This window comes from Ursus americanus, chromosome 16 (assembly GCF_024610735.1).
Source record: "Ursus americanus isolate L20-20 chromosome 16, mUrsAme1.1.p, whole genome shotgun sequence".
Lineage (NCBI taxonomy): Eukaryota > Metazoa > Chordata > Mammalia > Carnivora > Ursidae > Ursus > Ursus americanus.
The window spans coordinates 24,859,932-24,886,629 of NC_142142.1; the positions used below are offsets into that span (position 1 = coordinate 24,859,932).

Genomic DNA, 26,698 nt, shown 5'->3' on the forward strand with positions numbered 1-26,698 from the left:
TTAAAGCAGTTACTATGAATGCTGAAAAACCACAATTATTAGAAAATAAAAATATATATATATTATATACAATTTCAGAGAGGAAAAGGACATTCCTTCAGTGCTCAAGTACAACCTTCTCATTTCACAAATGTTGAAATGTTACTCTTTCAGAAAATAAGACTTGCCTAAGGTCTCCCGGTAAAATAATAACATTGGATAAAGGCAAAAGTTTCTGACCTTCCAAGTATCTATTATCTATACCTCAGTAATACTTATTTTTATGAAACTTGCTAGCATAAACTTTTCTAACATATGATTAGCTCTTTCTTGGTACACTCTCAACCAGCAGCTAGAAAAAAAAGTTTTAATAAATTTATTAAATGACTTTTCTAAATTAGATAAGTTTTTGAAACACTCCAAGGTTTGGCTTGGTTATACTTAGTTTCTCTGTCACCATTTGATTCACAAAGGAGAAGCAGTGAGAACAGGCAGAGTCTTACGTTCTGCAAGTTGAACTGAAGCTGTTGCTTATATGGTGCAAATTCCTGGGCAAGTTCGTATCCCTCATGGTAAAAAGTAAATAAACCCTGAAGGAATGACAAAAGCTGTAAAAATAGAGAAATGAAAGAAACCATGAAAATGTGTTTTAAAAAAGATGATATCAAACATAATAAATTGGGAAATTATATCTCATTCTAAATCCTCAAGCTAATAGATTTTTAACCCCTTTGTTTGGCAAGGCAGACACTTGAATTATGAGTTTGAAATAAACCACAAAAGCTAATTTTTACTTCCTTTTTGGTAGACAGTGACAGGGACAGTTGTTATATTAACTATTCTAGCATTCAATGCATTCAAATGCATTGAAGAAATATCCAGGAGAGATCGTTAATCCCAAAGTGACATAGGTCCAACCCTAGAAGAGTAGTAATCCAAACAGAGAGATGTGAAGAAGACTAAACCAGTAAATTAGAGATAAGGAGTACCCAAGGGAAGGAATAAGATTTTGGCCAGACAAAATTAAGAAAAATATCACAAGGTGGCAGTACAGATCGGGTATTAAATAGACAACATTTTAGCAAGTAGTGGCAAGAACTAAAAACAGACAAAAGAGTTGAGCAAAATCTTGGAACTGGATACAGATTTTTCATATAAAGAGTTGAACAAAATCCTCTTCAGGAAACCACAATGTCTATTAGCCTTCTAACCCCAAACTCACATGCGCTTATTTATTATGGTCTGATTCTAAAGCGAGAATGGATCTCCATGGGCTTACAGGACACAGTTGTTTGTATAAGTTATTACTGAAAAATAATTATTTTTTCATTTAATTCATTGAGATTTTTATTACAAACTTGCTCACCAATTTGAACCCTTCCTACAACAAAGTTAGAAAATATTTTCCTTGGGGTGCCTGGGTGGCTCAGTCGTTAAGCGTCTGCCTTCAGCTCAGGGCGTGATCCCGGGGTCCTGGGATCGAGCCCCGCATCAGGCTCCTCCCCTGGGAGCCTGCTTCTTCCTCTCCCACTCCCCCTGCTTGTGTTCCCTCTTTCACTGGCTGTCTCTATTACTGTCAAATAAATAAATAAAATCTTTGGAAAAAAAAAAAGAAAATATTTTCCAGAAATGGCTAATGGTTTTCTAATTCAAATAGTATATTATGTCTGTAAGCTATTATTTTAAACTAAGGAAGAAACAATTTGAAATCTTCATAAGTGAATAAATCTCCCACAATTTCCTCTGTCTGGGGAAATAGGGAGATTCAGCTAAGCACCAACTGGTATGTGTGTTATGATTTCCAACAGATAAATACTGGTTCTATCTGAAAACAATGATCGAATGCTTTTCTTCTATAGCAAGTCAACTTCTTACAAAGTTATGTTCATGTCAGAAAACACATACTTTCAAGTTGGTTTTAAATTGTTATATTTTAAAGACTTTCCTTCTCTTATTCAATAATTCCTGATATGTCAAAATATATTGTCTTCCAATTCTAGAATTATTTTACACTGTCAATTTTACATCTACTGATAATTATTATTATCAAAACTAAATACTCAATAGATTATCCTTTACTAAAATGATGTTACAATATATCTGTTGAATTATCCAATAATTAAAAATATATGGTCTGCACATATTGTGGCCTAATTAAAAAGAACTATATCCTTTAATTAATTGAGAGTTGGATATACAGATTTATGTTTTCAGAAACAAGTAAGAAAATACTTTTGAACTATATAGACAACACTAGTCTTTGAAATACCTGAATAATAGTTTATGAAGTTGTTTGAAAGAGTATTATTTCATGTTTTAATGTCTATAACTGGTCCCCAATTGAACTGTCTTGTTATTAACTGGATGTCATACAAAGATATTATTCTAATATCACCCTAAGTATACAGGATTTAATTAAACTTATAAAGAAGAGCTTTAAGAATATTTGTTGTAAGTTTTCCTGTAAAACACCAAATTCCCCAAGATCTGTCTGAATAAACAAATCTGTTGGCATCTTCTAGCAGAATTCAGATTCACTCAGTAGAAGACAATGACTGCTGAGCACCTACTAGGGAAAGAACAATTTTGAGAGAAGTACAGAGAAATTACCTACAAAGAACAATCTACTTTTTCCTTTGTTTGGAAGCAACTTTTGTGAAAGTTTAAAAAAGACAGCATGTATGAAATAACTGCCTCTAGATGGCAGTAAAGTAAAACGTTATTAGGTTTGAATCTCTACTAGCTCATTTTCTCCTCAACAACTTCCATGATGCTAAATTAAGGTAAATTAATAGGACAGTCTGAAAATCTTTACGAATTGCATTTCCTACATGTCATTTTCTTTGTTCAATCTGCCTGAGTGAGTGGAGCAGTGTGGGAAAGACTACTGTTTCAGCTTAGCTTAAGGTAAACCGGACCTTTAAAATAATAACAATTACAAAAACTACTGAAGAGACAAATTAGGTTTTAAAAATAAATCACTTTCGGGTGCCTGGATGGCTCAGATAGTTAAGCGTCTGCCTTCGGCTCAGATCATAATCCTAGAGTCCTGGGATGGAGCCTTCTACTGGGTTCCCTGCTCAGCGGGGAGTCTGCTTGTCCCTCTCCTCTTCCCCCAGTTTGTGAGCTCCTGTGCTCTCTCTCTCTCTCTCAAATAAATAAATAAGGACCCCAGGATCATGACAGATGCTTAACTGACCAAGCCACCCAGGAACCCCAAAAATATTAAATCATTTTTATCATCAGTAAAAGCTTATATAGCACTTTATTATTCCCAGGGGTTTTAGAATCAAATTACTATTTGTCACTCCAATAACCTGACCAAATATAAACATCGATACTACATTTAGCAAAATTGACTGCAAGACAGCAAAGGACAAAATATTCATAATTCCCCAGCCCTTTAATCACCAAGTTTCAAGTCTTACAGGCCCATAGTTACCAATGATACTGTGAATGGCAGAAAAAAGTAAGAAAAGGAGTTGGGGACTAGCATGGGAGTGAGGGGAAGAACTCTGAAGGAACTGATGCAGTAATTCCAGGACTGTTGCTCGAACTGAGCAGAAGAACTGGGATATAAAGGCTCTTATAATGGTGTGATTCATTCCTTGTCTCCTAAGAAATTAATCACTGAAAGTCTTAGGGAATCCACTACCAAAACTACTAGAACTGATAAACAAGTTCAGCAATGTGGCAGGTTACAAAAATCAATTCACAAAAGTCAACTTTATTTCTATATGCTCGGAATGAACAATCTGAAAATGAAATTAGTTCCATTTATAATAGTTTCAAAAGAATTAAATACTGAGGAATAAATTTTAAGTACAAAATTCATAACTTGAAAAGTACAAAACACTATTTAAGGAATTAAAGAAAGTTTAAATAAAAGTAGAGTACATCATGCTCATGAATTAGAAGACTTAATACTGTTAAGATGGCAATAATCCCCAAAATGATGTGCAGATTCAACACAATCTCTGTGAGAAGTCCAGATGGACTTCTTTATGATAACTGACATGCTGATGCTAAAATTCATATGGAATTGCAAGGGACCCAGACCATCAAAACAATCTTGAAAAAGGAGAACTAAGTATTTAGACTCACACTTTTCCATTTCAAAACTCAATACAAAACAATGGTAATCAACACAACATGACACCAGCACAAGTATAGACATTAAATCAATGTCTAAGAATTGAGAACCTAAAAATAAGCCTACACATCTATGGTCAACTTATTTTCAGCAATGGCACCAAGACCATACAATGGGTAAAGAATAGTCTTTTCAGCAAGTGATTTGTAGACTACTGGATAACCATTGCAAAAGAATGAAGTTGTAACCCTACCTCACACCACAGACAAAAATTAACTAAAGATGAGTGAATTGTATGGTTATGTTGAATTACACCCCAATAAGAGTGCTTTTAAAAAATATATACTTCACATACACAGAGTACTATAATTCATTGAAAGAAATCCAAATCTCATGTAATAACTCTACATTTGGCCATTGAAACCTTTAAGAAGATTGGAAACATAGACCAAAAGCAAGGTATCAATTTTCATCCAGTACAAGTGTCCAGTCTATGAGTTAAACCTGTACTCTTTGCTGTTCCTTACTTGGAGGAAACTTAGAGATAAATATCTTAGCTGATAGCCTCAAAATAACTACTGAATACTTTAAGTTTAATGAATAGATATTCAGAGCAATTTATTGAATGGAAATGAAAGAGTATAAAAAACATAATCAAATAAATGAGAAAATTAAAGAAAAGAGAGCCAAAGATGAAAAGCAGCCTGGGGAGACAATTTTTAAAGAGGATGATGAAAGAAACAACAAATGAATGAATGGACAGACATGTGCATAGATGCCAAAAAAAAAAAAAAAAAAGGCAAAACTTTCTGAAATCATGGCTATATATTGCATCAGCAGTCAAGAATCTGTAGAGTTCCCAAAGGCAAATTTCCAAGATTTCATGGAACTCAGATGAAGTGGCTGGAGGTAAACTTCTATGGTAAAGAAACAGAAAAAAACAAAGAACTAAAGCCAACAAGGTGATTAAAGAAGACATACAGATGGCTAACAGACAAATGAAAAGATGCTCAACATGACTCATCATCAGGGAAATGCAAATCAAAACTACAATTAGATATCACCTCGTACCTGTCAGAATGGCTAAAATTAACAGCAAAGGAAACAACTGGTGTTGGCAAGGATAAGGAAAAAGGGGAACCCTCTTGCACTGTTGGTGGGAATGCAAATGGTGCAACCACTCTAGAAAATAGTATGGAGGCTCCTCAAAGACTTAAAAATAGATCTGCTCTACAACCCAGCAATTATACTACTAGGTATTTCCCAAAGGATACAAAAATACTGATTCAAAGAGATACATGCCTTCCAATGTTTACAGCAGCATTATGAACAATGGCCAAATTATGGAAAGAGCCCAAATGTCCATATGTTCATTGACTGATGAATGGATAAAGAAGAATCACAAACAGATCATGTGTGTGTGTGTGTGTGTGTGTGTGTGTGTGTGTGTGTGTATACGTGTGTATATATATTCATCAGCCATCAAAAAGAATGAACTCTTGCTATTTGCAATGACGTGGACAGAGCTAGAGAGTATTCTGCTAAGCGAAATAAGAGAATATGATTTCACTCATACATGGAATTTAAGAAACAAATGAACATAGGGTGAACAAAAAAAGAGAGAGGCAAACCATTAAACAGACACTTAACTATAGAGAACAAACTGAGAGTTGCTGGGGTGAGGGAAGGGTTGGATGGGTGATGGGTATTGGGGAGGCAGTTGTGGTAGTAGACACTAGGTGTTGTGTGTGGGTGATGGATCACTGGATTCTGCACCTGAAACTAGTATTGCACTGTATGTTGACTAACTACATTTAAATAAAACACTGTAACTACAAAAAATAAAAAAAATAAAGTTCAACAGAAGCTACATTTAGATAAGGTCTTCACATGACTGATTTCTAACACGAGGTACAAAGGGATGAGTCAACAAAACCAATGCAATGTGTTTTTCTTACTTTTCCAAAATTCGGTTCACTATCCAATTGCTTTTGCAAACTTCAGATTTTCAGTTAACGGTAGCTAGAACTAAATCCAAACACCAAACAGATTTTAAGATGTATGATCTGAGGACAGCTTTATTCTTTCATTTTTATAGAATGACTGTATTTAGGTTTTCAGTAGGTTAGAAATTTAGCCTTTAGTCTTACAGAGTTTTGAAAAAAAAAAAAACACAACATTGTGTTATTTGCTCACTTTACTTTATCCTAAACTAAATTTTCTATATTAAAGCTAATGAATCATACTGAAAAAGAACACAAAAAGGTTTAACTTTCAAGACCTGCAGTTCTATATACTATTTGACTTTAACTTAGCAAGTATATTGAGTCTCAAAATTATTCAAACTTTAGACAACCCAAAAAGTATTTTCTAGTATATTTCCTGATATAATAAGCTAAAAAGCTAACACATATTAAACAGATTGAGTGACATTTTCTTTAACAAGAGATTTAAAATTAAATTTAACAGACTAAGGGCAGAGTGTCAAAAACAGTATGTTTTAGCTTACATATAATGGTTTATTTTCATTTTTCATATTAATTTTAAACATAATACAAAAAGACTAAAAACAAGTCTAAAAAGAATACTCTAATAAGAACATGCTCTTATAGTACTTAGATGTATATTTTAAAGCACGTTAAAATTAAAAATGTGTTTTTGAAACAGTTATATCTGGCTTTGAAGCCACATTAAAAAACAATTCATCAATATGGTTTTCATATCTAGTGCTAACAGTCAATGTGAGAGCTCAATACTAGCTGATACCTTACTGATGCTAATGATGCACCAGGCAATTGCTGTGTGTTACCTGCATTGGATGAGCCTCACCACAATTCTGGGAAACACAGTTTTTATTCCCAATTTACAGATAAAAACCTAAGGCACACAGAGTTTGAAAACAAGTCAGATTTGCACAGCTGTAAGACTAGAGCCAAATTCTATGTTATTACCTCTCAGGCATTATACTTGTCTGTTGCTACACAAAAGGTGGTGTGTCAACTGTAGCCTGGTCGGGGAGAGGGCAAATTCTTAAAAAGGATGATAAAAACAAGGATGGAAGAATGAATAAATGGACAGATAGGTGCACTGATTCAAGCACCTTTACCAAAATAAAGGTCAACCTCATATTTTCTTCTAATTTTAAGGACTTAAAATTACAGTACAATTTTCTATAGCCATCCATTTTATTTGGTCAGAGCAAGTGTCAAGGAAGGACTATTTGTTATAATCAGGTAGCCATTGAGACAGTAAATGGTACTATACAGGACTTCAGCTTTGGGGTCTGGATTTCTGGGTCTCCCTCTCTTTACGTTTGTGATCTCAGGCAACTAACAATCTTCCTGTGACTTAACTTCCTCATCTGGGCAAATAGCAATTACCTAATATTAAAGCTGTTGTATGGGCCATGTGATCACACAGAGAAAACACATGACACAGTAGTTGCTCACAAAACGTTAGTTCCAGCTTAGTATGCAAAAGAATGTAATCAAAACATACACAAATTGCAGCTGAATGAACTGTAAGGCAGTTAAGTCATAAAAAGATTCTCTGCATTTCTGAGCCACAAACTTTCATGTACCATAATATATTTCAAATACACTAGGGCTCAATTCCCTTAGGTAAGCTGTTCATGTTCAGCATACTTCAGAAGCTTTTTCTCCTAATCTTTCAAAATTCTTATAAGCTCCAAGCAACTCTGAGAAGTAGGAGAATCTTAAGATCAAGAGTCAGGAGATGGGTTTTTCCCTCTCTGTTCTTTTCCCCCATTCTAGACCTAACCTCATATATCTTGTTGGCAAATCTGAAAGGATGAAGTCTAGCACTGTTTGACAGAAACATAATGTGAATAAATGCAAACCAATGTGAAATTTTAAATTTTCTAGTAGCTACATAAAAAAATTTTAAAGTAAGTGAAATGTAGTATTTTACTTAATATGATTTATCTAAAATATTATCATTTCAATATTTAAGCAATATAAAAGAGGTTTTGTGATATTTTATATACTTTTTTGTACCAAACCTTTGCAATCTAGTATGTGTTTTACATTTACAGATCATCTTAATCTAGACTATCATTTTGAGTGCCTGATAGCCATATATGGGTAGTTGCTACCATACTGGAAGTGTAGGTCTAGAAATCAGTTAACTACAATCATTTTCTATATAAGATATGATAAATGGGGGAGGGGGAAAAGGCCATTAAAACTACATACCTAATGGAGAACTGAGTTTAAAGAGCTGATTTTCTGTATCTTTTAAGAACAATTACATAGTTTTAAAAATATATATAAATGTCCCCCATTCTTCTATGTATTAGAACTGGCTTTTCCTTGAAATAATGACACTGTAGGAATATTTATTTCTAATATAGTAATATCCTCTTACCCAAGGTTTTGCTTTCTGTGGTTCAGTTACCCACAGTCAACCATGGTGTGAAAGCAGATAATCTTCCTGACATATCATAGGTCAAAGTAGCCTAACAATAACAATATATTAACAATGCCTACATTATTCACTTCATTTCATCATATAGGCGTTTTATCATCTCACATCACCACAAGAAGGGTGAGTACAGTAAGATATTTTGAAAAGAGACCACATTCACATAACTTTATTACAGCATATTGTTATAATTGTTCTATTACTAGTTATTATTGCTAATCTTTTACTGTGATTAATTTATAAATCAAACTTTACTGTAGGTTAGTATGTATATACAGGAAAAAACCATAGTATATATGGGGGCAGGACCACCCTTGGTTTCTGGTATCCACTGGGGGTCTTGGAACATATACCTGTGGATAAAATGGGTGTACTACTGTACCTCCTGAATATTCTGTAGAAATTTTATGGCAAGCAATAAGATCTTGATATTGATTGAAACAATGTAAAATTATCTCAAATATATCAACATTCTTACTTTATGATAGTGTCAACTATCATTCCCTACTTACAGTTTCTATTCTACTCTGTATCTTATAATCTATAGAAGATAGATCCCATCCTTGGGGCATTTTACTTTACTCTAATGTTTATTTGTTAAATAAATACGGGCCAAAACTAGAGTAGACTACTAGATTTCTGCAATATGAAACAATAATGCAACAGGAATTGGATTTTCTGTAGAACAAAATGGGTAAAAATATTAAAGTTTTCTTAATTATTTAATGTTTATAGCTCCTGGGAACTTTGTTTTTGAAATTAAAAAAAATTTCTTTCCTCAAAATTAATTTGTAAGTACATAACCTAAAGAGCAACATGCCCATGTTTCATTGCTTCCATTTCCATTCTTTTCATTACTACAAAGGAAATTAAATAGAACCCCATGGATGAAGCTGTATGGCTAGAAATGAGACCAAGACTAAACTGACAGCACCATTTTGGTTTGGCTAGACATTCCAATAAGAAAAATATAGCAGCCAAGAAAATATTTTGGAAGAAGGACAAGTTCAACATTGGTTTTGATTGTGGTGTCACAAAAAAGGTATGCATTACAGAAGATTTATCAGACCATCCCAATATGGGATATGGTAGAGGGAAAGAAGAAAACCCATTTCAATTGAAGCACAGTTTCCACCTCTCTACATATATTACCAAAGGAATTCACAAATTCTTACCATTCCATCAGTCACCTGTGAGCAAACAATTTTACAGTCTTCTCCTTATATATATGGTATCATCTGACAGAATGGTCTAGTTCACTGTTCCCAGACAGGATAGACTATAAAAGAGGCTTTAACAGGGTAATAGGCTACCCAAATGTCCCTCTTCAGACATGTCGCTCCCCAGGGGAGAGAGAGAAGGGAATTACAGGTGTGAAAGGGTCATTCTAGGTGCAAGGAAGAAAAACAACATAGCAGATGAGCATAGTATCTGAAAGAAATGGGAGCAGGTAAAAAAGAAGTATGAAAAAATACCATCAGATATAATGGGCATACATCACAAGTTTAGTGTCAAAAAGAGCTAAAATTCAGAAATCCCAAGAAACAGGTCCTAAGGAGGAAGTTTCCCAGCACATAGAGAGGCTTCAACAAATCATGGGAAGATTCAGAGGCAGGATTTTGTCAATGAGAAGGGGAATAGGAATTATAAGTACTGGTCATCTTCCTAGACTGGGAGTTGTTAGGCTGCCTAGTTCTCAATGAGGCACAGATAAGCTTCAGAAGATCCCTAACTCATGTAAAATTTAATGAGATCCCCCTAACATCTAACTAAGAGGTTACTAACTCATTCTAAGGAATTTAAGGGCTTAGCTGTTTGGCAAACAGTACTTGTAGTTAAGACTGTTACTCCAACTAAAAGGTAAAAATTGTATCGCTGAGCCTGCATTGTGGTCTCCAGTTCCTTAAGTTTGTCTAGCTGAAGTGTTAGTTTTATAAACTTGCCAAGTGTCCAATTTATAGGAGAGAGTCAGGTTGCTTCAGGTGGAGGAAGAGAAGTGAAACAGGAGTGGCTGGGTGCCAGGCAGGGACTAGAACACTTCCCAGTCTCTGCTCTGCCTGTTTCCCATCATCCTTAGGGAATCATTGATGGGTTTCCATCAAGAAATGAATTTCATCAAATAGATTTTAAAACGTGTCTTCTTTTTTCTTCTCCCCACCATCTCTACTAAAATAGAAACAGGTATTTTATTTCTTATTATAAACAGATTTTTTAACAACTGATGTAGAAAAATATGGATTAAATCATCTTTTAGATTATCTACGTATTTAACTATTGTTATTCTCTCATCTCATGGGAATTGAACATTATATATGAACAGAAGATTATCTTGACTTACAGAACTTACCTTGATTTATCACAGACGATGCATTATGAAGATGCCTACTCAGGCAATACTGTAAAATATTATTAGTACTTGAGGAAAAATGCTAAGAAAATGAAGTAAACGTATAAAGACCAGCCACCTGTTCTTTCCTGTAATGCAATTTACATTAGGGAATCCATAACTTTTTACACTGACTTAGGAAAATAAATGACTTCATAAGGAAGTCAGGCAGATCCCAGCCTTGCAAAGAAGTGGAAGGGAACAAAGGGAGAAATATAACCTTATGTTTTCTCCTTTTACCTAAAGGTTTAGTAAATGGGTCACTTTAGTGGTGAGCTATATTTACTTAGTTATATATAATGTAAACCCTTTTAATTTTTACATTAATAAACTATTTTTAAGAGCAGTTTTAGGTTTATATAAAAATTGAGTAGAAAATATAAAGAGCTCTCGTATATTCCCTCAACCTCCACCACACAGTTTCTCCCATTATTAACATCTTGCATTAATGTGGTACATTTGTTACAAATGATAACCTAATATTGATACATTATTATTAACTAACCTCCATATTGTAAATTAGGGTTTATTCTTTCCATTGTACATTCTGTAGTTTTGACACATGTATAATGACATGTATTCACTATTATAGTGTTATATAGGATAGTTCCACTGCCCTAATAGTGCTCTATACTGCACCTATTTACCCTCCTCTACACTTCCCTTCCTTTTTAAAAATCACAATTTTCAACAGAAAAATGTTACAAATTTTGTTTTCATAGTATGTGTTGGAACTACTATTTTGTAGGGAAACAGAAACTTACTGGTTCAACAAATTCAAACTTCTTTTTTTCTTGAACCTCTTGAATTTTAAAGACATATTCTAGTGATGCTTCATAAAAATTTTGATGTTCTCGGTCAATCTGTGTATCTGCCTGAAGAGTAAAAAAAAGGCAAATGATGACACAAAGAGTAATTATTTATGGTTCCACATAGAAAAGGACTCAATCCTGTTCTACTTCAAAATCTTTATTAAAAATTAAGTTCTACAAAAAGTTTTAATATAGCAATTATTATTATGTTTTGAACTTACAGAGACGAGGAGAACACAGTCCTTGCCCACCAGAGTTTATATGATATTGAGTGTGAAGATGGGGGCGGGGAGAGTAAGCATACTACATTCACCACAAAAAATATAAAGAAAGCATATAAATATATATGGAAATCTATGGCATCATAGGAAAAGAAACTAAATTCAGGAAGAAAATGGTGGTGGTATGCGCTGACTCTTAAGATGAACAACTGGCAGTGAATAGCGAAAGATAAAAAAAATAGCCACTCCTATGAAAAAGTAAAGAGGCATGAAAGATACTGACAGAGTTTGCCTACAGAGTAAAAAATTAGAGGACAGAAGGGTAAAGTAAGGTTGGCATCACACTTTAAAAAATCTTAGATACTTTGTAACAAATTTGGATTTTAACTGAGTGAGAATCATTTGAGAATATTCAGTAGAGTCACATCATTAGGTAAAGTCTTAGAGAATACTGGTGGCAGAGCCAAACAAAAAAAAATTCAATTGTTCTAACCTAGTGAATCATGCTCTATCAATATTATGCACGTTTATTACGCATACTGCATAAAGGTTCTACTGATAAAGTGTGAGAAAGTGTTATTGAGCAAATTTTCTCTTTTTTTTTTTTTGATGTTGCCTCTCCTCCATGCTCACTATCATCTTCTGATGTCCTCTTTAAAACTGATCTTGTTTTAGTAGAGAATCATAATTTAATTTTTCTTTCCCAATTTTGTACTCTTTACTGCCAGCTGAGATTACTAAAAGCAGATGAAAAGAAAAGAATGGACTCTCTGGAATTATAAGTATCCACCAACAATAATTTGGGAATAGAAAATGCTTTGGAGCCATTTTACAATGATAATTTCACATATAAAAGCTTTAAAAAAGATAAAATTCAGTTTGTTGGCTTGAACATCACAGCATATTAAAATTTCATTTGAAACACCTTAGTAAAAATTATGTGTTTACTATAAACTTATTTATATAAATAAAAATAACCCAATATTATTAGCAACTCATTAGAGATTTTTGAAGTTGAGAATTCCAAGTTTCCAAATTAATATACAAAAGAACATATAAATCAGGTAGAAAATTTGGACCAGAAGCTTCTCAGCTCCCAGAAGATAGTTTAGGATATATATCTCTATATATTTTCTTCTTATCACTGTTAGAAGAACACAGTATTTACAGGAGAAATGGTAAGGAGGTACTGGTGGTGGTAGGCTAATCAATGTCTAACAACTTGGTCTCTGGTAGGAATGCCTGATTTGCAGTATATGCTGGTTTTTGTGGTATAAATATCCCCAAAATAGCCAGTTCCAAACCACAAACCTAACATCATTGAATGTGGAAGTTAGAAAGAGATAAGAAAATCAGCTCTCCAAAAGAAAGCTCTAGTACAACACTGGGTGTCAATGATGTGAGAATATTTTCCATCTCAGAGATAACATTCTATGCCACTAGTTACCTCTGAAGCTTTACTTTACTTTAAAAAATAATGACATTGATTGTATAGACTAGCTCATGGGAACAAACTAAAATGTTGAGACACCTTTACCATATAAGATGGCTATTTGTGGTCAACAAAGTTGTAAAGAAAAGAGTTAGCACAGCAGTCCTGAATGCTCACCACTGAAAGGCCTGTTTTCAAGGATGGTCCTTGCTGGCATCTGGGAATGTGGATTTCAGGAGGGTACCTACCACCCTAACAGGTAAGAGTAGTTCACTATGCCTAAATTGTGCCAACAGTATGATTTATTTTGAACACCTGCTTTCCTCCTGGGAGTCTGGAATTTAAGGATATGATAAGCAGAGAGTACCTATGTGACCAGCCCCCCTATAAAAACTATGGACACTCGGTCTATAATGAGCTTCTAATAGACAACATTTTACATGTGCTGTCACAACTTATGGCTGGGGGAATTAAGCATGTTTTGTCTCCACTGGGAGAGGACTTTGCAAGTTTGTGCCTGCTTTCCCCTAGTCTTCATTCTATGCACTTCTGCTGATTTTTCTTTATATCTTTTCACTGTAAAAAATCATAGCAGTGAGTCCTCCTGGCAAATCTCCAAACCTAGGAGTAGTCTTGGGGTCCCCTGACCTAAGAGTATTAAGTTATTTCCTCAGAAACTCACTGGCCACACACAATCCCATGTCATCAAAAGATGGGGAGTAGGGGCACAAAGAGGGATAAAAGAAAATAATTGCTCTTACCGTTTGTCAGTAATAGATGTTTTCTATCATCTCCAATCTAAACAACTATATTCAGTATACCAAATATGCTTTGAAAAGTCATCCAGAATGTACAGAGATTAAGGAATACTACAGTTTAATTGCTTTCCAGTACAAGATTTAGAAAGGCATTCTTTTCTTTAAGGTGATTCTCTTTAGTACTTAAGCTCATAGCATGTGGTTCACTAGAAGGCACTTGCTCATATATCCACTAGCAACCGTTGCTATGTATTTTGTGCTGGATAAGTGGCATAACCATGTAATTTATTGTCCCAACTTTTAAAACTGAGAGGGAGCATTAGGAATATTCATGCCAGAACAATATGTATAAACTGTTGTTTACAAGATGAAGGGGAGAGTAAAGTCATCCTGCTAAAAAAACAAGTTAATTTCTTAAGAAAAACCATAGAGTTCTCAGGTACATAAATTCTTCCCCAACTACAATAAGCTACCTACATCAACTTAAGATAAAGGAAAAAGCCTAATCGTGATTTTTGTCAAATCGCGATGTTTGTCAAATCATCTGCAGAGGAGAAAGAATTTAAGCTGGACTCTGAAAAATGAAGAGGTTTAGAGTGGTGGAGATAAAAGGAGAGGAGTTTCAGAGAGAGAATAGAGTCAAGAAAAGTTATGTTTCAGTAGATTGCAAGTTTGGAATAATAAGAAATGAGAGTTAAGGCATAAGATAGAATGAGTGCAAACTTCATCATATAGACAGGACAAAAGCTTGAGGAAGATGTTGATTTGTCAAAGCAGCATTTCAAGAAGATTAAAGTGAGGACAGTGTAGAACATATGGATTAAAAGGCAGACTGGGTACATGCGATGATAAAAGACCACTTATTTGATAGGGGTAAAGGTGTTTATATATCCCAGTAAGAAAGAGAAATTGAAAGATGTTGGTGTGAGAAACAAGGTGGGGGGGAGAAAAAGTTAATTTTGATAACAAGAAATAATACCAGCATTAACAGAGAATTAAAGAAACGAGAAGTAGGAGCAAATTTGAGAAAACTATGATGGGAAATTTCACACGTTCACTAAGAATTGATAGTCTGAAGTCCTGGGAACCAGCAGCAGGCAGTGCAGGTGGTCAGGTATGATGAAATCATGACCCAGGAGACATTCATTAAGATGTTACAGAGAGTGCAGAAGAAGAGATCTCAGGGACACGTACGCTGTAACAATAGAGGCATAAAGAGAGAATCTAAAGGATTCCCTTCATTTAGGAGGTGGGGATAAGAGGAACCTGTTGAAAGACTATTTAGTGATATGTGGAAAACCAAAATCTGAATTTCTACAACAAACTCTTTTTATCCTTTATTTTTTTTTCCGGATTATAAAGGAAATATATGTTCATTATTGTAAGCTTACTCATCATTCATTATTAAAATATAAGTATAAAAATAAGAATTATAATCCTACTGCTAATATTTTGATACATAACACACACAAACTTAAACAAACCTGAATAATACTGTACATTCTGGTTTAAACTCTTCCCCCCAACCAATCAATATTTTTATTGTCTTTAATTTGCAAACAGAACTTTTTATAACCATATTACATTCCATTTTCATCAAACCATCTTGGCATATTTATTCCATTCATTTGTGCCACTTCAGATGATTCTAAATTTTTATATTGTAACTCTTGCATCAACATATTTATACAATTTATTGTTTTGCTCATGACTGATAATTCCTCTTAAGTAAATTCTGTCCAATACAAATCATTTCAGTTATCTCCCACATTTAAACTTTGTTGAAATAAGTTGCCAAATTTACCTTTGGATTGACTGAACAAGTTCCCACCAGAAAAGCAAAAGTGTAGTCAGTTTCCCATACCTTCACTAACTATGTACATCATCTTCTTATAAGTTACAATAATATCCTGCTGCATTTACTAAATTGCATTGTTTTCTTAATACATGTGACATTGAAACTTACAATATTTATATAAAAAAACTTAAAATACTTATTATGGTTTATATTTCTTCTTTGATGAAATGTCCTTTTATATTCTTTTTAAATTTTTTAAAATTTTAATCCCAGTTAACATACAGTGTTACGTTAGTTTCAGGTGTAAAATACAGTGATTCAACAATTCCACACATCACCCAGTGCTCATCAAACAAGTGCACTCCTTGATCCCCATCACCTATCTAACCCATCCTCCCACTCACCTCCCCTGTGGTAACCATCAGTTTGTTCTCTATAGTTAAGAGTTTGAGTCTTGCTCTCTCTCTCATTTTTACCTTTGCTCTTTGATTTCTTTTTAAGGTTTTTATTTATTTCCAGTTAATATACAGTATATGATACAGTGATTCAACACTTCCATACATCTTTGTTTTGTAAATTCCAAATATGAGTGAAATCATATGGTATTTGTCTTTCTCTGACTGAATTATTTCACTTAATACTATACTCCCTACCTCCATCCACACTGGTGCAAATGGCAAGATTTCATTATTTTTTATGACTGAATAGTATTCCATTACACACACATACACACACACACACACACACACACACACACACACACACACACACACACCACTTCTTCTTTATCCATTCATCTATCGATGGACACTGGGTTGCTTCCATGTCTTGGGTATTGTAAATAATTCTGCAATAACACAAGCGTGCCTGTAACCCTTTGAATTAGTGTTTTTATATCCTTTGGGTAAATACCCAGTAGCCTGATAACTGGATCATAAGGTAGTTCCATTTTTAACTTTTTGAAGAACTTCCATCCATGCTTCCACAGTGGCTACACCAGTTTGCATTCCCACCAACAATGCAAGAGAGTTCCTTTGTCTCCATATCCTCATCAACACTTTTTGTATTTTTGATTTTAGCCATTCTGACAGGGTTGAGGTGATATCACATTGTAGTTTTGATTTGCATATCCCTCATGATAAGTGATGTGCATCTTGTCATGTTTCTCTTGGCCATCTGGAAAAATGTCTGTTCATGTCTTCTGCCCATTTTTTAATTGGATTATTTGGTTTTTGGGTGCTGAGTTTTACAAGTTCTTTATATATTTTGGATACTAACCCTTTATCAGATATGCCGTTTGCAAACATCTCCCATTCTGTAAGTTCCCTTTAGTTTGATTGGTTGTTTCCTTTGCTTTGCAGAAACTTTTTATTTTTGATGTAATCCAAAAGTCTATTTTTGCTTTTGTTTCTCTTGCCTCAGGAGACATCTAGAAAAATGTTGTTAGAGCCAAAGTCAGAGAAGTTATACCTGTGTTATCTTCTGGGATTTTTATGGTTTCAGATCTCACATTTAGGTCTTTAATCCATTTCAATTTATTTTTGTGTACAGTGTAAGAAAGTGGTCCAGTTTCATTCTTTTGCATGTTGCTGTCCAGTTTTCCCAGCACCATTGTTAAAGAAACTATCTTTTTCCCATTGGACATTCTCTCCTTCTTTGTCAAAAATTAACTGGCCATATAATTGTGGGTTTATTTCTAGGTTTTCTATTTTGTTCCATTGATCTGAGTCTATTTTTGTGCTGTTACCTTACTGTTTTGATTACTATAGCTTTGTAGTATAACTTAAAGTCTGGAATTGTGATACTTCCAAGTTTTTGTTTTCTTTTTCAATATTACTCCGACTATTCAGAGTCTTTCATGTTTCCATACAAATTTTAGGATTATTTGCCCTGTAATTTTCTGTGAAAAATGCTGTTGGTACCTTGATAGGGATTGCACTGAATGTGTAGATTGCTTTGGGTAGTATAGACATGTTAATAATATTTGTTCTTCTAATCCATGAGCACAGAATGTCTTTGCATTCCTTTCTGTCATCTTCGGTTTCTTTCATCAGTGTTTTGAGTTTTTAGAGTATAGGTCTTTTATCTCTTTGGTTAGGTTAATTCCTAGGTATCTAACTATTTTTGGTGCAACTGTAAATGAGGTTGTTTTCTTAATTTATCTTTCTGCTGCTTCATTATTGGTGTATAGAAATGCAACCGGTTTCTGTATATTAATTTTGTATCCTGTGACTTTATTGAATTTATCAGTTCTAGCAGTTTTTTATGCAGTCTTTTGGGTTTTCTATATAGAGTATCATGTCATCTGCAAATAGTGAAAGTTTTACTTCTTCCTTACCAATTTGGATGCCTTTTATTTCTTTTTGTTGTCTGTGCTGGCTAGGACTTCCAGTACTATGTTGAATAAAAGTGGTGAGAGTGGACATCCCGGTCTTGTTCCTGATCTTAGAGGAAAATCTCTCAGTTTTTTCCCATAAAGGATAACGTTTGCTGTGGATTTTTCACATATGGCCTTTGTTATGTTGAGATATGTTCCCTCTAGATCTACTTTTTTGAACGTTTTTATTATGAATGGGTGTTGTACTATGTCAAATGATTTTTCTGCATCCATTGAAATGACCATATGGTTCTTATCCTTTCTCTTATTGATGTGATGTATCAAGTTGATTGATTTGTGAATACTGAACCAGCCTTTCATCCCAGGAATAAATCCCACTCGGTTGTGGTAAATTATTTTTTCATGTGTGGCTTCTATTTGCTAATATTTTGTTGAGGATTTCTGCATCTGTGTTCATCAGAGATATTGGCCTGTAGTTCTCTTTTTTGTGTGTGGTGTCGTTATCTGGTTTTGGTATGAAGGTAATGCTGGCCTTCAAGAATGAATTTGAAAGTTTTCCTTCCTTTTCTATTTTTTGGTATAGTTTGAAAAGAATAGGTATTAACTCTTCTTTAAATGTTTGGTAGAATTTGCCAGTGAAGCTATCTGATACTAGACTTTTAGCTTTTGGAATTTTTTGATTACTGATTCAATTTGTTTGCTAGTTATCAATCTGTTCAAAATTTCTGTTTCTTCCCGGTTCAGTTTTGGTAGGTTAAATGTTGCTAGGAGTTCATCCATTTCTTCCAGGTTGTCCAGTTTGTTAGCATATAGTTTTTCATAAGATTCTCTTATTATTGTTTGTATTCTGTGGTATCAGTTGTTATCTTCCCTCTCTCATTTGTGATTTTGTTTGAGTACTTTCTCTTTTTCTCTTGATAAGTCTGGCTAGAGGTTTATCAATTTTATTGATTTTTTTTAAAGAACTAGCTCCTGGTTTCATTCATCTGTTCTAGTGGGTTTGTTTTTTTAGTTTCCATATCATTTATTTTTTTTCTAATCTTTATTATTTCCTTCTTTCTGTTGATTTTGTCCATTGTTCTTTTTCTAGCTCCTTTAGCTGTAATGTTAGGTTGTTTATTTGAGATATTTCTTGCTTCTTTAGGTAGACCAGTATTGCTACAAACTTCCTTCTTAGAGCCACTTTTGCTGTATCCCAAAGGTTTTGAAGCATTGTGTTTTCTCTTTTTCTTCTTTCTTTCTTTCTTTTCTTTTTTTTTTTTTTTTTGTTCTTTTGTTTCCAAGTAATTTTTAATTTCTTCTTTGGTTTCTTGATTGACTCATTCATTGTTTAGTAGCATGTTATTTAACCCCCATGCATAGGTGGTCTTTCCAAATTATTTCTGTGGTTGACTTCTAGTTTCATAGCATTGTGGTCAGAAAAGACGCGGGGTAAGAATTCAATCTTTTTGAATTTGTTGGAGCTTGTTTTGTGGCCTAATATATGATCTATTCTGGAGAATGTTCCATGTGCACCTGAAAAGAATGTCTATTCTGCTGTTTTAGGATGGAATGTTCTGAATGTATCTGTGAAATCCATCTGCTCCAGTGTGTCATTCAAAGCCATTGTTTCCTTGTTGATTTTCTGTTTAGATCATTTGTGTTTTGATATAAGTAGGATGTTAAAGTCCCCTACTATTATTATATTATCATCAATTAGTTCCTTTATGTTTGTTATTAACCATTTATGTATTCGGGTGCTCCCATGTTGGGTACATAAATGTTTACAATTGTTATATCTTTTTGTTGGATTGTCACCTTTATTATGATATAGTGTCTTTCTTTGTCTTTTGTTAAACTATTTGTTTTAAAGTTTACTTTGTCCAATATAAGTATTGCTAGTCCAGCTTTCTTCTGACACCCATTTAAATGATAGATGTTTCTCCATCCCCTCACTTTCAATCTGCAGGTGTCTTTAGGTCTAAATGAGTCTCTTATAGGCAGCATATTGATGGGTCTGCTTTTTTCTCCATTCTGTCACAATGTCTTTTGATAGTGTGCATTTAGTCCATTTACATTCAAAGTAATTTTTATAGATATACTTATTGCCATTCTATATTACCTGTTCCATGGTTGTTTCTGAAGATTTTCTTTGATCCTTTGTCTTTCTCTCTTTCGTGGTTTGCTGGGTTTTTTTGGTGATATATTTAGACTTCTTTCTCTTTATTCCTTGTATATATATTAGTGGTTTTTGATTTGTGCTTATTATTAGGTTTGTATATAACATCCGCTTACAGTAGTCTGTATTAAAATGAACCTCTTCTCCTCCCCATGTTTCAGGTATATGGTGTCATGTTTTACAACCCTTTGTTTTGTGGGTCCTTGACTGATACTTTACAAAAAATATTCATTTTTACTGGGTTTTTGTTTGTTTCCTTCCTTCATACTCCCACTTATGGTCTTTCTTTTCCACTCAAAGAGTCCTCCCTTCAATATTTCTTGCAGGGCTGGTTTATTGATCACAAACTCTTTAGTTTTTATTTGTCTGGGAAATTCTTTATCTCTCCTTCTATTTTGAATGATAGCCTTGCTGGTTAGAGAATTCTTGGCTGCACATTTTTCCCATGCAGCACTGTGACTATATCATGCCACTTCCTTCTGGCTTGGAAAGTTTCTGTTAAAAAAATCCCATGATAGCCTTAAGGGGTTTTCCCTTGTATGTAATTGTCTTTCTCTTGCTTCTTTAATTTTTTTTTTATCACTTTATTTGCCATTTTTGCCACAATATATCTTGGTGTGGATCTGCTTCTGTTGATTTTGTTGGGGGTTCTTTGTGTCTCCTGGGTCTGGGTATATGTTTCCTTCCCAGACAGGGAAATTTTTAGCTATCATTACTTCAAATAAATTTTCTGCCTCCTTTTTCTCTCTTCTTCTGTGACTTCCGTAACGCCGTTATTATGTTTGATGGAGTCACTGAGTTCCCTAACTCTATTCTCATTTTGCATAACATTCGTTTTTTTTTTTTCTTTCTTATAGTAATCGTTTGATTACTTTCCATTAGTCTGACCTCTAGGTCATTAATGTGTTCCTCTGCTTCTTCCATCCTGCTGTTCATTCCATCAAGTGTGTTTTTTATTTCACTTATTGAGCCCTTTATCTCTGCCATGTTATTTCTTATCTCTGTGTTAAGGCTCTCACTGATGCCTTCTACTCCTTTCTCAAGTACAGCAAGTATCTTTATGATCACTACTTTAAATTCTCTCTCAGCCATGTTACTTATATCTATTTCACTTAGATCTCTGGCCATGGCCTTGTCCTATTCTTTCATTCGGGACAAGTTCCTCTGTCTTCTCATTTTGTCTAAGTCTCTGTGCCTATGTTAGGAAAGTCAGTTACATCTTCTGTTCTTGAGGGTAATGGCCTTATAAAGAAGAGGTCCTGTAGTGCCCTACTTGTAGTATCCCCTATTTTCCAGGGCCTGGCACTTAATGGGAGTATCTCCAATGTGCACTGCATGCATGTGCTCTGCTGTTGTGCCCTGGCTGCTTTATCTTTCAGACCAGTCATCTGCAGAGGCTCTCTTTGCCTGTTGTGGGCAGTGTTTGGTCCCTGGCCTGAATGTGGTGCTTTTCAACTAGGTGTGCTCTGGCCTGCTTGTGAAATGAGACACGCTGCCACGGTCGCTGGAACCTAGGCTCCGCAAAGCTCCTGCATCTGGAGATGCAGTGTTGGCAGGATTTTGGCTGACCTTCGGCAGGTAGGGGCCTGCCATTCTGGGACCAAGGCAAGCATGACTGGGAAGGGTAGTTCCACTGGAGTGGGCGTGGGTGGGGGTAGGGAACAGGGCTTGGGTAAGCAAGTTAAGTAGTGTCTGCCCTGCAGTGGTTCCCACAGGTGGCGCTGTGCTTATGCTGAGGGGCAGGAGAGGGAAATGGCAGCTGCGAGTTCCTTTTTCCTGGAGGGGTCTCTGTGAATGCTGACTCTTTGGCACATATTCTGACATGAGCAAATAGCCTCTCCACTGGGTGCCCCAGGTGCTCTTTGGATCACTGTTTCCACATTGTATGCCCACAAGATTGCCCTGCCTTCTCTCCAAGAGCAATCCCAATGCCACCAGGCTCTCCCTAAGCCTGCTGACCTCTAGAACTCCAGGTTGTAAGCCCCATTAGTTGCCAGAACTCACGAAATTCAAAATTCAGTTCCTCTCACTTTCCAAGCCAATTGCTATGGGGATTCATTTCTCCATTGTGCTCCCCACCATGCGTTAGTCTGTCTCTTACCCTTCTCGGTGACCATGGCTCCCCCCGCCCCAACTGCAATGGCCATGATCCATTTCTCTCCCAAACTGTTTTTGTACTTCCTACCTTCTTTGATGTGGCCTCTTCTCTACTTTTAGTTGTGGAGTTTGTTCTGCAAGTCTTTGGGCCAATTTCTGGGTATTTAGCATGATTTGATAGCTATCTACTTGATTCATGGGATGAGGCAAGCCTAGGGTCCTCCTATTATGACACCATATTCTTCTCCATTTTCTGCTTTTTCCAATTCTTACTTCATATTTTTCCACTGAAGACTTTTTCACACTGATTTGAAAATGCAACTTGTATATAAGAGATGGTAGTATGTGTCACCTGTTGTAGAAATTCCCTAACACTAAGCCTTTTAATTTGATTTAATATCTTTTGAAATAAAGATTATTTTGATGGACTCTGTTCTTTCTACATTTCCTTTATGATCTCTTCCTCTTATTTCATAGTTAGAAAGACATTATCCAATTATACATCAAATATTACTTCTTTTCATTTACTATAAAGTCTATAATCTTAACAAGTCTGTTTCTAATTCTGCTTACTCCACTGATCCATCTAATTGATGGCCTTGTAGCTTTATCAACACAAGCTGACCCCAAATTAAGTCCTGAAAATGGGCAACCACTTATTTTCCATGAACAAATCAACAAGGAGTTAGCTGTGCAGGTGAGAAGGCACAGAGGTCTTTGGAAAACAATAACCTGGGTGCTGACAGAAGTACCAGAGCTGCTCTGGAAAGGAACAGAGGTTACAGAATTAAACACATGTATGGAAATGATTCCTGGAAGGGCAGAGAAAAAGGGGGGGGGAACATTTTTCCTTGGCTACATTATGTGCTCTGAGGAGCTGCTCTGACACTATTTGTGTTCTATCATGGGCTATGGCTCCTGGAAAAGAAGTATGTGCCTGCTTGCGTGGGGCAAGTAGAGGATGCTACTAATCATATTATAGGTTTTTCCAGGCTCCAACTAAAATACAGAACCAGTACAGATATTCTTTTCTACCATAGCCTAAGTGATTAAGGGCCACTAACAAGCTAATCTAGAGTTAGGTTGTCAGGGAAAACTGAAGTATATCCTCTAGAGGAATTTAAAATCAAGATAAAGTTAGCACTTGCTTGATGGTTTAAGCAATGTCTAAGTGTGGCCTCTCACATTCACCAAGAATCTGAAGAACATATACCATTTAGAGACCTATAAAGCACCATTGATTTAGAGGCAGTGTATTTTTAAAATGGCACCTGGCCATAGCCCTCAGCATGGCAGATAGTGGTGTACTGGTGATACTTAGGTGAGCCTTTCTTCACATGACTATATCTATACAGTGCATTCTTTCCCAGGTTTGTTGTAGTGTAATGCCCAAAGAGGTACAAGAACATTTAAGAAGTTTGGAACATGTGAACTCAATATTAAGTTACAACATAGTACTTCATAAGATTAGATATGTCTAGGTAAATTCAAAATATGATTTTTCTTAATGACAGCTTTTTCTCCATCTCAATTTAGCCAGAAATTCTTTCCCTCAGCACAAATTGTATATTAATATATCTTGTTTTAATAATAGGAGCTAATAACAAGATATTGGTTATAATCAACACATATTTACCAAATATTCCCAATATTAAACTTAAAAAAAATTTTTTTTAAATGAAGAAATTCACCTCCCTCAATGAGAACATAAGAGTCAGAAAAAAGGAAGCAGAAGTAAAAATAACCCTCCCATGCCTTTTAACTCCAGCTCACTGCATCCAAACTCCAACTTGTCAGGTGTGCCTGGTGGGTAAACATGGAGGTAAGGGAAATAAGAAAAGGAATAAGGAGAGCAGAGAACCAGGTTGAATTTGATTAAAAGTTCTGTAAGTTTTGTGGCTTTGCTAGAAAGATTAAGAGGAGGCATTTGGAAGAGGTTCTCGACTGCAATGCTTAGAAGTACAGACAGAAGAGAAAGAAGATACTGGAAGAGACTCAGCACAGTATAAGATTCCCTGCAAAAGTCTGGAGAACAGTAAGGAGCCACCGGTGAACTAGCTCAACAACTCCCAACTATGCTGGGTTTAGTGTCTATGCACCGTGCTTCAAGATTTTATTGATGCTAAGATGATAATGGCAAGAGGGTCCAATTTTTTTTAAGTGTATCTCATCACTGTACTGGACCTGTATTATGCCTTAGTAAAAGAACTACTCAATTTTATTAGTTATAGTTAAAAACTACCAATGAGAATAAATATTTCAGAAAAAAGAAGAAATGGATTGCTTAAATGCATAGGTTAAAATATTTCTGACTTGCTTTTTAAGAAAACTGATATAAAATAGATTTTAAAATGTGTAATTGTGTACCTGTTTTCCCCCTATTGCAAAAGCAACACCTTAAAAGCAGATATTTTAAAAAAGCTATTCCATCAATTTGGTAGGCCCTGCCATTGAAAATATACCCATTAAGAAAAAAAGAAAAAAAAAAACTTCTTTCTCATCATTGAAGGAAATAACTAATTTTTTACTTGGAACTATTCATATTAAGGGTCATAAAGCACGTGAAATGCTCCGCACAGTGTCCATTGTAAGTGTTCAATAAACTCTTATTATCATTATTTTATTATAGAGTAGTGGATTCTGAGATACTACCATCTTTGGGAATTTGGACTTCACATGACTTAATGCTAATGTCCTGTTCACATTTCAAGTGGAAAAGCTTACCTCTTGCAAATGAGATTCCTTTTTCTTTGCAGACAAATTTAAATGTTTATCAAGAATAGAATAGTACTTTTCACTCTCCTTGTCAAACTTCTTCTTTCCGTCCTAGGAGATGACAATAACAACAAAACATTCTAATTCGAGAATAAAACTGATTTTTTAACATTCCTATCAAATGTCCAATACAAGTATTTAATAAGATTTAGTGAGCTCCAACTATGTACAAAACTTGATGGAGTAGGAAAAAGGATGTGAAACAATTCATTTGAATAAATAATCAAATATGTATTCAAATGTATTTAAATAGTCTCAAAGAAGTTCATAGAACTACAGTATGGAGGGAAGCAGGCTGGCTACAGTAGAATCCCTCTGAGAACTTTTTAACTGACTCAACAGGAGATTCTGATCTAGTAAGTCTGAGATAGGACCAAGAGAAAATGTCTCATTTATGCTTTTTGGTGGTGTTGATGAGTTTACATATGACTGGTTTAGAGAACTGCTCACTCAGACTCTTTCAGGGAATCATTATTTCCCAGATACAAAAATATACCTGATACTTCAAACAATTCATTCTTGATGGGGGAAAAACAGACTTCTAAAAGCTGGTAGCATGAAATAATTAAATAAGATGTTTCAAAGTCAAACCAAAAAGATTAGCAACATCTGTATCATACACTCATCATAACTTTAATAGCAGACCTTTGATTATCCCTAAAATTGTGTTGTTTTGTAGAGAAACTGTAACCAGGCTGGCCTTTTGTGGAAGAGGAGGACAGCTTTACCTTTCATCCTGTGGCACACTCTTATACAAATGCAAATGGAATAAAATCCTAAAGGGGATAAGACTCAACCGGGCATATAATCTTCTCCAACTATAAATGTTATCCACCAGGTAAGGGTTTTTTTGTTTTGTTTTGGTTTGGTTTTTGGAAGATTTATTTACTTATTTGAGAGAGAGAGAGTGCAAGTGGGATGAGCAGAGGCAGGGGGGAGAGAATCTCAAGCAGACGCTGTACTGAGCACAGAGACTGACATGGGGCTCAATCTCACGACCCCTGAGAAAATGACCTGAGCCAAAACCAAAAGTCGGATGCTCAACCAACTGTGCCACCCAGGAGCCCCCAACCAGGTTTCCCCCCCCCCCACTTATGAGTCCATATGAAATAAATACTAGGCAATCAAACTCATAAACTTCATTAGCCAAAGAAGTACTCTTACTTGCTTTTATTTCAGTGTTTCTGGAAGTGCAATGCTTGGGCCACTTTAATGAGAGTCAAGTATTTTTTTTTTTTTTTAAAGATTATTTATTTGACAGAGATAGAGACAGCCAGTGAGAGAGGTAACACAAGCAGGGGGAGTGGGAGAAGGACAAGCAGGCTCCTAGGGGAGGAGCCTGATGTGGGGCTCGATCCCAGAACGCTGGGATCATGCCCTGAGCCGAAGGCAGACGCTTAATGAGTGA

General features: G+C 35.2%; 1 protein-coding gene across 3 annotated transcripts in view; it reads right to left on the bottom strand.

Annotated features, from left to right (window-relative positions):
- Nucleotides 1-26,698, bottom strand: part of ARHGAP42 (Rho GTPase activating protein 42) — a 305,485-nt gene that overhangs the window by 80,263 nt on the left and 198,524 nt on the right. For all 3 annotated transcript variants that reach the window (XM_045790829.2, XM_045790828.2, XM_087868223.1), the window contains 3 exons: nucleotides 25,240-25,341; nucleotides 11,666-11,776; nucleotides 483-587 (listed from right to left, as the gene is read on the bottom strand). In XM_045790829.2, the coding sequence (XP_045646785.1) occupies nucleotides 483-587; nucleotides 11,666-11,776; nucleotides 25,240-25,341 (318 nt within the window). The remainder of the gene's footprint in view (nucleotides 1-482; nucleotides 588-11,665; nucleotides 11,777-25,239; nucleotides 25,342-26,698) is intronic.